General features: G+C 44.3%; 1 protein-coding gene across 1 annotated transcript; it reads right to left on the bottom strand.

Moving 5' to 3' along the window:
• Positions 1–5,369, bottom strand: LOC110523536 (uncharacterized). Its single transcript, XM_090234380.1, has 3 exons — positions 4,171–5,369; positions 3,119–3,243; positions 1–2,954 (listed from the first exon to the last, which is right to left on the bottom strand). Exons 1-3 carry the CDS (start codon positions 5,212–5,214, stop codon positions 875–877), a joined length of 3,249 nt encoding a protein of 1,082 aa, XP_090090506.1. The 5' UTR covers positions 5,215–5,369; the 3' UTR covers positions 1–874.
• Between the last annotated feature and the right edge of the window lie 9,552 nt (positions 5,370–14,921).

Below are 14,921 nucleotides of genomic sequence, written 5' to 3' on the forward strand. Positions count from 1 at the left end.
TTTGTATTTCAGTATGACATTTATTGAGCAAATGCTTCTGGGAAATAGTTCATGATGAGTAAAGACATGGGATTGCAAACTGTAGCACCTCATTTAAGTTCGCTATTTAAATTCAAGTCCATCCTATGCATACAAGAATGTATGTGTGCGCATTTACATATTTATTTTCAATTGCACTCATTAGGTAAACACAATAGATACTGATAAAAAGCATGTTTAAGGCTCAGAGTTTCTTCAAGGTTCTTAATGCTTTAGTTGCTTCGGGTACTGTATGTTTATGATCATCAGTACATTGCACCATTGTCTTTCTCATTCTTCACTATATTGTGTTGTAGACGATTGCATTTTTGGCTCAGTTGGTATCTTCACATAAAAAGGCTAGTCCTTTTGAACATGTGTCTCTAAAGTGGACCGTCCAACCCAGGCACCCCTTTTTGAATTAACATTTGAATGAACATACATTTCTATCACTCTCCCACCCACATACAGTATCTAAACTGTAAACCTTCCATCCATACATACAGGTTAGAGCGGAGGGGTCTCCCTCCCTGAGCTAGCATGCAGACGCCCCCACCCGTGAGCCCTCCCATGAACTGCAGGGAAACATAAAGACAATTAATAATCTGTCCCACTATCACATTTTCCTGATATAATCTGCAGCAAAACCCATTTAAAGCTTTCTCTCAACATGCATTTTTTAAACGTTAGCTTTGTCACATCATATGGCTTCTCTCGTTGCTTTTCTGTATGTTTGAGAGTGGTTCTCTTTATTACATCGCTCTAGCTCTATGATTTCTTTGTTATGTTAGTTCTGGGTTGATTGCTTGTTGTCGTGTCATTTTTGTTCCTCCTGAGTGGGTTGGATGGAGTGCAATTACTCAGTTTCAGTCACCACCTTGACAGACTGGGAAGAGTGTTTCTCCATCTTCTTGCTGGAGACTGTCTTCTCCTGCATCACATCCTCAGACTCCTTTACAGTCTCGGTGACAGTGACCGATTTGGTGACATGCTTGGCCCCGTCCTCTCCAGTGGTGATGGTCTCCACCGTTTTGGTGATGACCACCTTCTGGTCCTTTGGATCATCTTTCTGGTCCGGGTCATCTTTAGTGGGGCTCTCGTCCACTCCATTTGAGATAACATCCTTCTCCTCTGCCTCTTTCCCACCCTCATCCTTCTTGTCCTTGTCCTCTGGGGTAATCTTCTCCACATCTCCGTTCATGGCTGCGTCTTTCTTTTCTACCTTCCTCTCTTCCTCTGAATCACTCTTTTTGTCTACTTTCTCTTCTGCAGCCTTGGGGGCCTCTGACATTGGAGCTTCTGGTTTGGGGGCATCATCTCCCTTCTCACCCTCACCCTCTTCTCCTTTCTCACCCTCTGCCTCGGGGGATCCTAAATTAGGGGATTCAGATTTGGGGGATACTGTAGGTTTTGGGGATTCCGATTTGGGGGAGCCAGCAGGTTTTGGGGATTCAGATTTAGGGGATCCAGCAGGTTTTGGGGATTCAGAAGTAGGGGATCCAGCAGGTTTTGGGGATTCAGATTGAGGGGATCCAGCAGATTTGGGGAATTCAGAAGTAGGGGATCCAGCAGGTTTTGGGGATTCAGATTTAGGGGATCCAGCAAGTTTTGGGGATTCAGATTTGGGGGATCCAGCAGGTTTTGGGGATTCAGATTTGGGGGATCCATCAGGTTTTGGGGATTCAGATTTGGGGGAGCCAGCAGATTTAGGGGATCCAGCAGGTTTTGGGGATTCAGAAGTAGGGGATCCAGCAGGTTTTGGGGATTCAGATTTAGGGGATCCAGCAAGTTTTGGGGATTCAGATTTAGGGGATCCAGCAGGTTTTGGTGATTCAGATTTAGGGGATCCAGAAGGTTTTGGGGATTCAGATTTGGGGGATCCAGCAGGTTTTGGGGATTCAGATTTGGGGGATCCAGCAGGTTTTGGGGATTCAGATTTGGGGGATCCAGCAGGTTTTGGGGATTCAGATTTGGGGGATCCAGCAGGTTTTGGGGATTCAGATTTGGGGGTTACAGCTTTGGGAGATTCATGTTTTGGGGATCCAACTTTTGGTGACTCAGACTTGGGGGACCCAGCCTTTGGGGATTCAGCTTTTAGGGAGTCTGGCTTGGAGGGCTTTGAGGTCTCAGATTTCTGGACCTCAACTTTTGGGGCCTCACTCTTGGGGGCTTCTGTTTTGGGAGCCTCTGTCTTGGCTACAGCTGCCTTCTCATCTGTTTTGTATTCTTTCTCATCCTTTCCTTTCTTCTCATCTTCCTCATCCTTATCATCTCCATCTTTGGATCCTTTGTCACTACCTGCATCTTCATCTTGATCATCACCCTCCTCTTCTCCCTCTCCCTCTCCTGTCTCCTCTTCTCCACCGCTTCCCTCCTTCTCTCCAGCCTTCTCTTTGTCAGGAGAGGCCTTTGATTCTGGGGCTTTAGAGCACAGGACTGTCTCCTCTAATTCCCCCTCTCCTTCTCCCTCATCACCACCTTCTGTATCATCTCCCTTCTCACCCTCACCCTCTTCTCCTTTCTCACCCTCTTCTTCTTTTTCTCCCTCTTCCTCTTCATCATCACCTTCTTTGTCCTCCTCTTCCTCCTCAGCAGGTGTGCTGGAGCTAACTTGGGCTTCAGTGGAGGCTACAACCTCTTCTGATTCACCCTCTCCCCCTTCTCCCTCTGCTTCTTCTCCTCCCTCTTCTCCCTCATCCTCTCCTTCATCTGTTGCCTCTGCCTCCAGAGTGGCAGAAAACTCCTGGGCCATCTCAGCCAGGGCCTGGTCCATCTCATCCTTCTCATCCTCTACCCTGGTCTCCTCGATGATCTCCTCTACAAACTTATGCTGGACTTTCAGTTTGGGAGGCTCATACTTGGACTTCTTAGAGGAGGTGACGGTGTGGCGGTAGGGGAAAGTGCTAAAGTGGGTCTCTTCACCTTCTAGGAGTTTCCTGCAAGAACAGTAGAACATGAGATATAGTTTAGTGTAGGCCGAATATAAAAATGTAGTTTCTATATATAAATGAGATCTTTATGTTTTTATTACACATGATATATTTAAAAATAAAAAAAATTCAATGTTAGTCCTAATTAGCGCTCTGTTGTCGCACTGTACCTGTATGCAGCAATCTCAATGTCGAGGGCCATCTTGACATTGAGCAGGTCCTGGTACTCACGCAGATGACGCGCCATCTCCCACTTCGTGCCCTTAAGCTCATTATCCAGCTGGTGGATGGTCTCCTGAAGAGAACAAGACCGAGAGACACAAGCTGGTTAAGAGCTATTATTTCTTATGACTATATGGAACCCTGAAATAATACTTGGTTATTTATTTCTGGTGTAGGGAAGACACGTTTCTCCATAAGGACACTGCTTTCTAAACATCATAAGAAAACGATCAAATATACAATGTCATATTTTGTGATACTGGTAATTACTTCACAAGCACATTTACACTTGTATAGGCCTACATTTGAAACAGCACTTTGAGATTCCAATAAAATATCATTGCAATAACAATTGAAACTGTGAAGTCCTCCTGTCTCATTTATGAAAAGTGAAAGTGCAAATAATTGGATAGATTGGACTGTTGTTGTGTTAAATAATGTATTCTGACGCAGTGAACAGCACTGTGTTTCAAGGGCCCCGAGTCTCTGGCTCAGCAACGAAAAAATAACAAAAAACAGTCTGCTGCATTATGTCTTCCCAACCCAAGTGTCGCTGCTTATGCGTAGCCTAATGATCCAACATTTGGAGATGTTAAATCTGTGTCCATAAGATGTCAGCATTGTGCCATTTAGGCTATCTAAAGCAAAAGCGCAGACACAACTATTGGGCAGAGCTTATAGCCTAGTTAAAAGACATGCATTTAGGGCCCACATAAATAAAACAATTTAGTTCGTTCAAAATCAAACTAATACAATATGTGGGGACACAATGCAAGTGTGTGTCTTTCTCTCTATCAAAGTAGGGGACTCTCCTTATAAGTAGACCTACATTTAAAATAAGAATAAAAACCCCAAAGGTGTGGTGATAATTTTCTCAATTTGAAATCAACGAAAAACACATCTTATTATATAATATATTCTCTCCACTACATTGCTTCTCTTTACACAAAGAATACAATTTTATAGAATACCTCACCATTAACAGCGGGTCTCATCATACCTGCAGGCTGGACAGGTCGTTGTTGTGTCGGTCCTCGATGTCATTCAATTGCCTCTCCAGTGACTCCCTGGTTCCACGGACAGACTCTAACTCCACGGTCTTGGACTGAAGCTGGCGACGGTAGTCTGCGATCTCATCACGGGCGGAATTGATTGCATCTTTGTTTTGTGCCGCAGCATCAGTGAGCTTGGAATAGCGGCACATGAACCAGTCCTCCACCTGCTGCAGGTTCTGGTTGGAGTGGCCCTCGAGCTGGGTGCGGATCTCCCGGAGCGCCTCGGTGATGTCCGTCTTCTGGATGTCTTTCCTCTCCATGGTCACCTGCGACGCCTGCACCTGGGCGAACAGGTCGCTCACCTCTTCTGCGTGGTTGTTGCGGATAAAGGCAATCTCGTCATGCAGTGACTGAACTTTCTTCTCCAACTCTGACTTCACCAAATCAGAGTCGGTCATATCTTTTTTCAACGCCCGGATGATGCCTTCCGTCTCATCCCTGATGCGGGCTTCCTCATCGAAGCGGTCCCTAATTCTCTGGATGTCATCCTCGACGTGGTCCGTGTCGAGCTGGATCTGCGCTTTATCGTGGTGAATCTGCTCCAGCATGGAGCGCAGCTCCTGGAGTTCCTGGTCGTATAAATCGCCTAGCTGGGATTGTGACACCTGCTTCTGCCGCAGCGTCTGGATCTCCTCTTCGATCTGGCTGTTCTGCTGCTCCAGGTAGTGCACCTTGTCGATGTAACCGGCGAAGCGGTCGTTGAGCCCCTGGAGCTGCTCTTTCTCGTTGGAGCGCTTGTAGTCTCCGTTCGTTTGATTGAAATCAACGCCGTCGGCGGAGCTGAGGAGTGTGGAGCTGTACGCTCTGGCTACCGGCACATTGACGCTCCTCTTGTAGGAGGAGGTAATCGTGGAGCCTGGGCTTGCCCGGGACCAGGACTGAGAACGGAACCCGCTGGAGGGTGTGCCAGTGGAGCGGCCGTAGGTGGTCCTACTATCCATACTTCTCCTGAATGGACTCCCTATCGTGTCCACCGGGTGGTAACTCATCCGGCCAGACCAGGGGTTGCGTGTGCAGATGGAAGGGAAGGTGTCCGAGGTGGAGGAGTGGGGCGAGTATGTGTTTGCAGGTGCGGGGTGGATGGCGCTCACAGCATTCTTAGTCTCACCGGCTGTCCTTTATATAGGAGAAGCATATCGCTAACAAGGCAGAGACTGTTTTTACTGGCCCATTGATCGAACGGAGGGGGAGGGCCATGTCTCAACCCTTCATACTCTATGTAAGTGAAACACTACTTGAGTGTGTGAGGGTTCGTGGGTGGCCGTTTGAAAGCAGAGGAATGATCACACATAGGGAGAAAAAAGGAAATGGGGTGATTATAATTAGGATGTTTGGGATAGCCTATGTGTCCTTGACGTTGATGTGTTTATCATTTGTCTCTTGTCATATAGTTTCCTCCAAATTTTGAACATTCGAATTAGAGAGAAAATTATACATGCATCTCTGCATTTGCTAATTCAACCAGCCAATATGGAGCAGTTCAATGACCCATGTTAATTATTATTTCCCCTAGTATTAGTTAGCAAAAACGGTTATACCAGAAATGATCAATTTACCGATGCAATTTAGAGCGATAGCAATATCGTCTCCATGGACAGCACCAGTCCGTCAGACTCCAATATCAGCGCCATGGACAGCGACTTAATGCAGCAAAACACCATTACCGTCCTTTTCAAGTGTTTGAAAAGTGTTGAAAATGTTTCTCTCAAATTGAACAGAATGATTGATCATTAAATGAATTGAATTAATAATGTATATTTGCCTATGAACATGTGCAAAGCGAACCAATTTCATATATTGATGTTTTGCTTGTGCTAAGTCTTCAATAATAGGTGATTGATTACTTCTTGACAGGAAACCTCCCAAAATCAAAGGGATTACCATCAGTGACCTACTGATGATGTATAAAGTGAGACTACCATGAGGGGGTTGGTTCAAACAATATGATGCATTTATGTGACCACTTGCTACTTTCAGGAAGTGTTGAAGCATTAATCATAGTTGTAGTTATTGACAGCTATTGGTATAGATTACAGTTATAATCAGCCTGTGCTTATATGCAAGTAATTTATCCCATTCAATAGTATATATCACCTTCATAATGTATATCATAATGTGTTATGGACAAACTTGCCCTTTTATTTTGAGCCATTTAAAAACTGCAACATAGTTTTTTTCTGTAATTACATTCCTCAGAATGACTTTGTAACTTTATCGTCCAACTCTAACAATGATGGGAAACATGTTGATTAATATGGTTTCACAAACAGATACAGAATACAATGCATAAGTTACAGTCTTTGGGTTGCGGATGAGAGCACAGGGGATAGAGAGGCTGCTATCTCCTCCCTGCATTGAGATGTTTTCTCTAAGGAGTGAAGCTGCAGTGTTGGTTGACAGATCTGATTGGCTGTAGTCTGTTGTCAGTCTTATTGATTCCCATTCAGTCCTGCTCTACCCATTTCAGAGGTAACTAAGGTCATTGCAAACCCTGCAACTGATGCAGGTAATGCAACAAAATGGCTGCCTCTGGTTTTGGCCAATTGACTGCAATCAATGACAATATTTAATCCTATGAAAACCAGGGATTAAAAATTCAAAAGGCACTTGCACATCTGAGCCATCTTTGTTGCAGGCATATGGTAAGAATTGAATAACATGAGAAAAAATAAGAAACCTGCACACTGCTCTTGCTAGTATCACTTCATAAAGAGCAGTGTGCAGGTTTCTTCTTTTTTCTCATCCTATGAAAACCAGCAAAACTATTTTTGCCTCAAAGAACATTATTACCCACAATAAGATTTAAATTGTTTGTAAGGTTTGATTCAGATTCTCCAGTCTCGTTTAAAAACCCTTGTTTTATACCACAGTTAAGAGGGAAGAATAAATGATTCCCATCTCTGAGATTTATTTGGCATTTGTCACTTATCCATACTTACCCATCTGTATTCTGTTATCTCACTCATTGTTTTTCCATCGCAAAAGTTAGCTCTGTGGAGTGAGCCCTAACGCGTTTGAGAGCTCAGACAATTTTAGATTGTGTTTGTCCCAGAGAGAGAGAGAGAGAGAGAGCGAGAGGCAGAGAGAAAGAGAGGGAGAGATAGTTACCATGCCCCAGTACATATGATTCTCTCATCCTAACTGAATGTGTGTGAATGTGTGTTGTTGTGGCTGAGTTAACTTGAGCGATGTTTTCGACCCTATACTCACTTTCTCCTGGCTGATCCTTGTGACCTAGAGCTAGACACCTGGCCTCTGTTGCCTCTATCTCTCTCTGCTCTCCTGTTGGCCTCAGCCTTTCAAACATGTACATCACCACCAGTGGCGATTTTAGCACGTAAATCTTGGTGTGGTAAAACACAACACTAAAGAATACATTAATTGCACTATAACGGTGACAAACGGTGCCCACAAACTGTTAGGGCCTATATAAAGCTGTCCCAACAGCAGAGTCCCAACAGCAGTCCCAACATCTTACCACTACTAGACCTGGTTATTAACGGAGCCTTGTCTGGCAGCGAAACAGTTCATTCAGTCTCATTTACTGCTTAAAAAACATAGTTGATATGGCTGACTTGCTTAAACAAATATGGTTTCTAATGACAATTTAGATGTATGAACTATGGCATAAGGGGACGATAAGCGGATAAGAAGCAATCCGTAATTTCGATTAAGACATGAGAGAGCAAGGACGGACGTGGTCGATATAACTATTTGTTTCGCACTTTGAAATGTACAGCGACACAATTCAGAACATGGGTTGTTCTTACAGTGTTTTCCCTGTACACCAAGTCAGAACAATAGGCTAAATAAAGGGGCCATATAAGCAGACAATGAAAGCTCTTACAATATTCAATGATTACATTTCTCTAAAACACGTTATAGGCTACATGTGCACCACCAAGTCAGATCAGTAGGCGAAATTAAGAGGGGAAAATAGACCAAATTATTAGGGTGAGGCACGTTGGCTACTAACAGCTTACTACACAACATACTCTTAGTATTACTTTCTTCGCTATAGTATACATATCTTCCTGGCATATTAATCCAAATCAAATCAAATCAAATTTATTTATATAGCCCTTCGTACATCAGCTGATATCTCAAAGTGCTCTACAGAAACCCAGCCTAAAACCCCAAACAGCAAGCAATGCAGGTGTAGAAGCACGGTGGCTAGGAAAAACTCCCTAGAAAGGCCAAAACCTAGGAAGAAACCTAGAGAGGAACCAGGCTATGTGGGGTGGCCAGTCCTCTTCTGGCTGTGCCGGGTGGAGATTATAACAGAACATGGCCAAGATGTTCAAATGTTCATTAATGACCAGCATGGTCCAATAATAATAAGGCAGAACAGTTGAAACTGGAGCAGCAGCACGACCAGGTGGACTGGGGACAGCAAGGAGTCATCATGTCAGGTAGTCCTGAGGCATGGTCCTAGGGCTCAGGTCCTCCGAGAGAGAGAAAGAAAGAGAGAAAGAGAGAATTAGAGAGAGCACACTTAAATTCACACAGGACACCGAATAGGACAGGAGAAGTACTCCAGATATAACAAACTGACCCTAGCCCCCCGACACATAAACTACTGCAGCATAAATACTGGAGGCTGAGACAGGAGGGGTCAGGAGACACTGTGGCCCCATCCGAGGACACATCATTTATGCAGCAGCATACAAGACATTTTAGGACTCGCCTTGTTGTGCTGTGATCACTTGAACAGGAAGGTGGCACTACGGTCAAATTTTGTTATCAAAGTCTGACATTCTCTGGATTAATGGTGCTTTCAAGACAACTGGGAACTCGGAAAAACAAGGTTGAATCATGATCTTCAGGTCGTAGCTCTAGAAAGAAGCCCGAGTTCCGGATTTCCAATTCCGAGCTTGATGACCGTTCAAAACGTATTTTCACAGTCAGAGCTCATGCTTCATTGACAGCATGACCAATGCTGAATGTTTATAATTTTAAACTTGGAAAAGAGACCCTTAATCCCAGATTTGGGACCTCACAGCCACTCCACTGAATAGCAGTTAGCCACTGATTCCTTCCAAACTGTAACGTCTGCATCCAACTCATACTTCTAAACACTTAGATCCTGGAACGCAGCCCACTTTCCTGCTCACTCTCCAGATCCCAATCACCGGAATTCTAATCACCTGTTCACACACCTGCATGTCATCATCCCACACCATTTAGTTCAGTTCCTTGCACCCCATCACTGTGAGGTATTGTTTGTTTTGAGACACACTTCTTTTGGAGCTCTGGTTTTTCTTGTCCTTCATGCCTCCTGTGTATTATAGTTTTTGCCTGCCTCACTTAAGACACCTTTTGCCTATTCCCTGCCTGTACTTTTGCCATTTTGGACCTACCGTGTATGACCTTCTGCCTGCCCCTGGACCATGCTACCTGCCTCCTCCTATGGTCCCTTCCAATAAACACCTGCGCTTGAAACCAGCTCTCTGTCTCATATCGTGTTCATTACAGAATACCTCACCAAACACGACAGAATGATTCAGCAGAGCTGCAGCTACGTCTAGCCCGACAGGAGGAATGGCTCGACGAACTCTGCAACCTCCTTCACCAGTCCATTCCTGCTTCATCCATATCAGGTGCCACAGCCTCCTCTCGTTCATCCTACCCTATATCTATGCCTAATAAATATGACGGCTCCCCAGGGAAATGTCAAGGATTTCTCATGCAGTGTAACCTGTACATAGACCATCACCTCACTGACTTCACCTCTGACAAAGACAGGGTGGACTTCATCATCTCCCTACTCACAGGCAAAGCTCTGGATTGGGTCACAGCCCTGTGGGCCGCTCAAAGATCTGATCTGTCCTCTGAATCACGTTTCCATGCCGTCTTCAAGGAGGTGATCGACCATTCAGTTTCAGGTCGTCACACCGGGGACCTGTTATGTGAGCTGCGACAGGGCCATCGCTCCATCACAGAGTATGCCCTTGAGTTCAGCACCATGGCTGCCAGCAGTGGATGGTGTGAACCAGCGCTCCTTACAGTCTACAGGAGGGGTCTTAATCGGGAGTTACAGACCAAACTGGCCTGCAGAGGAGATTTAACGGACGTAAACCAATACATCCGGATGTTCATATCCATTGGCAACCTACTGGTGGACCGCAGACCTATAGAGTCGCCCATGGCCTGCAAGTATTCCACGCCCTTCTCTCGTCCACCACTGTCCAATAGCCCCCAACCCATGCAACTCGGCCGCGCCCGTTTCCCACAGAGTCCATCATTGTAGCTCGTCTGGAGGTTAGTTAACACAGTGTCCAAAGAAGGGCCAGAGGTATACAGAATGGTGTCGTCTGCGTAGAGGTGGACCAACAGCAAGAGCGACATCATTGATGTATACAGAGAAGAGAGTCGGCCCGAGAATTGAACCCTGTGGCACCCCCATAGAGACTGCCAGAGGTCCGGACAACAGGCCCTCCGATATGACACACTGAGCTCTACCAGAGAAGTAGTTGGTGAACCAGGCGAGGCAATCACTTGAGAAACCAAGGCTGTTGAGTCTGCCAATAAGAATGTGGTGATTGACAGAGTCGAAAGCCTTGGCCAGGTTGATGAATACGGCTGCACAGTAATGTCTCTTATCGATGGCGGTTATGATATCGTTTAGGACCTTGAGTGTGGCTGAGGTGCACCCATGACTAGCTCTGAAACCAGATTGCATAGCGGAGAAGGTACGGTGGGATTCGAAATGGTCGGAAATCCGTTTGTTAACTTGGCTTTCAAAGATCTTAGAAAGGCAGGGTAGGATAGATATAGTTCTGCTGCAGTTTGGGTCTAGAGTGTCTCCCCTTTTGAAGAGGAGGATGACCGTGGCAGCTTTCCAATCTTTGGGTTTCTCAGACGATACGAAAGAGAGGTTGAACAGGCTAGTAATAGGGGTTGCAACAATTTCGGCAGATCATTTTAGAAAGAGAGGGTCCAGATTGTCTAGCCCGGCTGATTTGTAGGGGTCCAGATTTTGCAGATCTTTCAGAACATCAGCTATCTGGATTTGGGTGAAGGAGAAATGGGGGAGGCTTGGGCGAGATTCTGTTGGGGTGCAGGGCTGTTGATTGGGGTAGGGGTAGCCAGGCGGTAAGCATGGCCAGCCATAGAAAAATGCTTGTTGAAATTCTCAATTATAGTGCATTTATCGGTGGTGACAATGTTTCCTAGCCTCAGTGCAGTGGGCAGCTGGGAGGTGCTCGTATTCTCCATGGACTTTACAGCGTCCCAGAACTTTTTTGAGTTTGTGCTACAGGATGCAAATTTCTGCTTGAAAAAGCTAGCCTTAGCTTTCCTAACTGCCTGTATATATTGGTTCCTGACTTCCCTGAAAAGTTGCATATCACGGGGGCTATTCGATGCTAATGCAGAATGCCACAGGATGTTTTTGTGCTGGTCAAGGACAGTCAGGTCTGGAGAGAACCAAGGGATATATCTGTTCCTGGTTACATTTTTTGAATGGGACATGCTTATTTAAGATGGTGAGGAAGGCACTTTTAAAGAATAACCAGGCATCCTCTACTGACGGGATGAGGTCAATATCCTTCCAGGATACCCGGGCCAGGTTGATTAGAAAGGCCTGCTCGCTGAAGTGTTTTAGGGAGCGTTTGACAGTGATGAGGGGTGGTCGTTTGACCGCAGACCCATTATGGATGCAGGCAATGAGGCAGTGATCGCTGAGATCTTGGTTGAAAACAGCAGAGGTGTATTTGGAGGGCAAGTTGGTTAGGATGATATCTATGAGGGTGGAACTAAATGGTTGGTTAAGGCAAATTGAGCAGGGCTATAGGCTCCACAGTGAAATAAGACAATAATCACTATCCAGGACAGTAATGGATAAGGCATATTGATGTTAGGGCGAGGCATGCGTAGCCCAGTGATCATAGGGGTCCAGTGAGTGGTTGGACTGGCTGGAGACACGGCGTTTCAGACAGCTAGCAGGCCGGAACGGAGGAAAGACTGATTTAGCCTCCGCGTGCAGTGACGTCAATAGACCAGTCATGATGGATTAGTAGGGTTCTGAGTAGCAGAGGGGTCCAAGTCCAATAGGAAAAATAGGTATAGTGGCCCAAGAAATTGGCCAATGGATCTATTCAGCTAACAGTCCAAAATGCTCTAGACAGCTAGCAGGCTGTGGCTAGCAGGCTAGCAGATGGGTATTCAGGGGACGTTGCGACCTAGGGGCCAGTTGAGTACCCCCTCGAGCAGATTACGTCAGTAGTCCAGTCGTCAAGGATCGGCGAGGTTCAGTGTCCCGTACCGGCAGTAGAAGGGGTCTGGGTATTGTAGCCCAGGAGTGGCTGATGGGCCTCTTCAGCTAGCCGGGAGAATAGGCCTAGCATGGGCTAGCTCCAGGCTAATTGGTGCTTGCTTTGGGACAGACCTTAGCCAGGTCACTCGGATTGCAGCTAGCTAGCTGCGATGATCCATGTGAAAGGTTCAGAGCTTGCGGTAGGAATCCGGGGACATGGAGAGAAAATAGGTACGGTTTGAGTCGCGTTGTACAAAGTGGTGAGAGCTTTTCGAGCTAAAGGTTAGCTGATGACCACTAGCAGTGGTTAGCTGACTACTAGCTAGTAGCTAGTGAGCTGGCTAGCTTCTGTTGGGGTATTCAGGTTCCGGAGGTAAATAAATATGCTTTAGAAAAAACTGATCCACACCATGTTGGGTGAGGTGGGTTGCAGGAGACTATTATGAAGTTGAGGTTTAGAGAAATATAAAAAAGAAATGCGAAGAAAAATATATAAAAGATGAGTCTGACTGCTACGCCATCTTGGATTTGAAGATAATCTTGTTTCTCAAGGACTGAGAGTCTTTAGGTGTCTTTTGGCAAACTCCAAGCAGGCTGTCATGCGCCCTTTACGGTTAAGTTGCTTCCATCTGGTAACTTTACCATAAAGGCCTGATTGGCGGAGTGCTGCAGAGATGGTTGTCCTTCTCGAGGGTTCTCCTATCTCCACAGAGGAACTGTGGAGCTCTGTCTTAGAGACCATCCCTCCCTGACCAAGACCATTCTCCACCGATTGCTCAGTTTGGCCGGGCGGCCAGCTCTTGGTGGTTCCAAACTTCTTCCATTTAAGAATGATGGAGGCCGCTGTGTTCTTGGGGACCTTTAATGCTGCAGAAAAGTTTTGGTACCATTCCCCAGATCTGTGCCTCGACACAATCCTGGCTTGGAGCTCTAAGGACCTTATATAGACAGTTGTGTGCCTTTCCACATCATGTTCAATCAATTGAATTTACAACAGTGGGACTCCAAGTTGTAGAAACATCTCAATGATGATCAATGGAAACAGGATGCACCTGAGCTCAAATTTGAGTCTCATATCAAAGGGTCTGAATACCTAAGTAAATAATGTTTTCTGTTTTTTATTTGTAATAAATGTGCAAACATTTCTAAAAACATGTTTTCGCTTTGTCATTATGGGGTATTTTGTGTAGATTGCTAAGGATTTTTTATTTAATCAATTTTTGAATGAGTCTGTAACGTAATAAAATGTGAAAAACGTAATGGGGTCTGAATCTTTTCCGAAGGCACTGTATGTCATAATATTTTTTTTTAAATGTTAGATACAATATTTTGTTCTGAAAGTTTTAGGAACAAAAAAATATATGTAACACCCCAGGTGTTATCGTGCTTTGTGGCATAGAATCAGACCAACTATCCTTCTAGCATTATAATAAGGATTCATTCACTGTGAGTGAGTGATAGGCTACATTTCAAAGAAACCTCTTCATGGATTCTGCCTGAGATAGTCGCTGTCCATTTTCCGGTGGTGCTGAATTTCAAATTACGATCGGGTTGCTGTCTGCTTTAATGTTGCTAAATCTCCGAAGGACCTATCACTCGATTGTTTAACTTGTCATGTAAAATACTTTGAATTAAATATGTATAGTTTAAAATCATGTTTAACAATGTAGGTAATGTTGTTCTCAAATAATGTAGCTATTTGCTGAAACTGCTTAAACATCTCTCAATCTTAATACAGTATCTCATATTACTCTCTCATGTTCACTGTTGTTTTAATATTATTTTACTATCCTAATTTATTGAATATTGTTTTACTATCCAAATGTATTTTATATTGTTTTACTATCCTAATTTATTGAATATTGTTTTACTATCCAAATGTATTTTATATTGTTTTACTATCCTAATTTATTTCATATTGTTTTACTATGCTAATTTTTAAAAATATTGTTTTACTATCCTAATTTATTTAATATTGTTTTACTATGCTAATTTATCTATCTTAATTTTATATTTTTTCATTTATCTTCATTTGATATTTATCTATCTTCATTTGATATTTGTCCAGAATTGCATTGTTTATGGTAAGAAAAGTGCTATGTAAATAAAGTTTTATTTGATAAATCAAGTGCTACAATTAAATGCTATTTGCATGAACATGCCATGGGGTGCATCGTTTATATTATGGTTGGTGGCTCATTCTTTGATGGTATGCACATATTACAGTGTAGCTTTAAAAATCTGTAGAGGACAGCCTCTGGATGGTGATATGGTTTTGTATCATTTCTAGGCTACAAAAGATCATGAAGCATGCGATCACACCCCTATGAAAGCAGATGAAGAAATAGAATAGTGTGCATGTTGAGGTGAGACAGCTACTGTAAATGAACAAGTGAAAGGACATGACAGGACAATTGCATGAAGGAACAAGAGACCATA

Source organism: Oncorhynchus mykiss, chromosome 5 (assembly GCF_057628025.1).
Source record: "Oncorhynchus mykiss isolate SJ-2025 chromosome 5, ASM5762802v1, whole genome shotgun sequence".
NCBI lineage: Eukaryota > Metazoa > Chordata > Actinopteri > Salmoniformes > Salmonidae > Oncorhynchus > Oncorhynchus mykiss.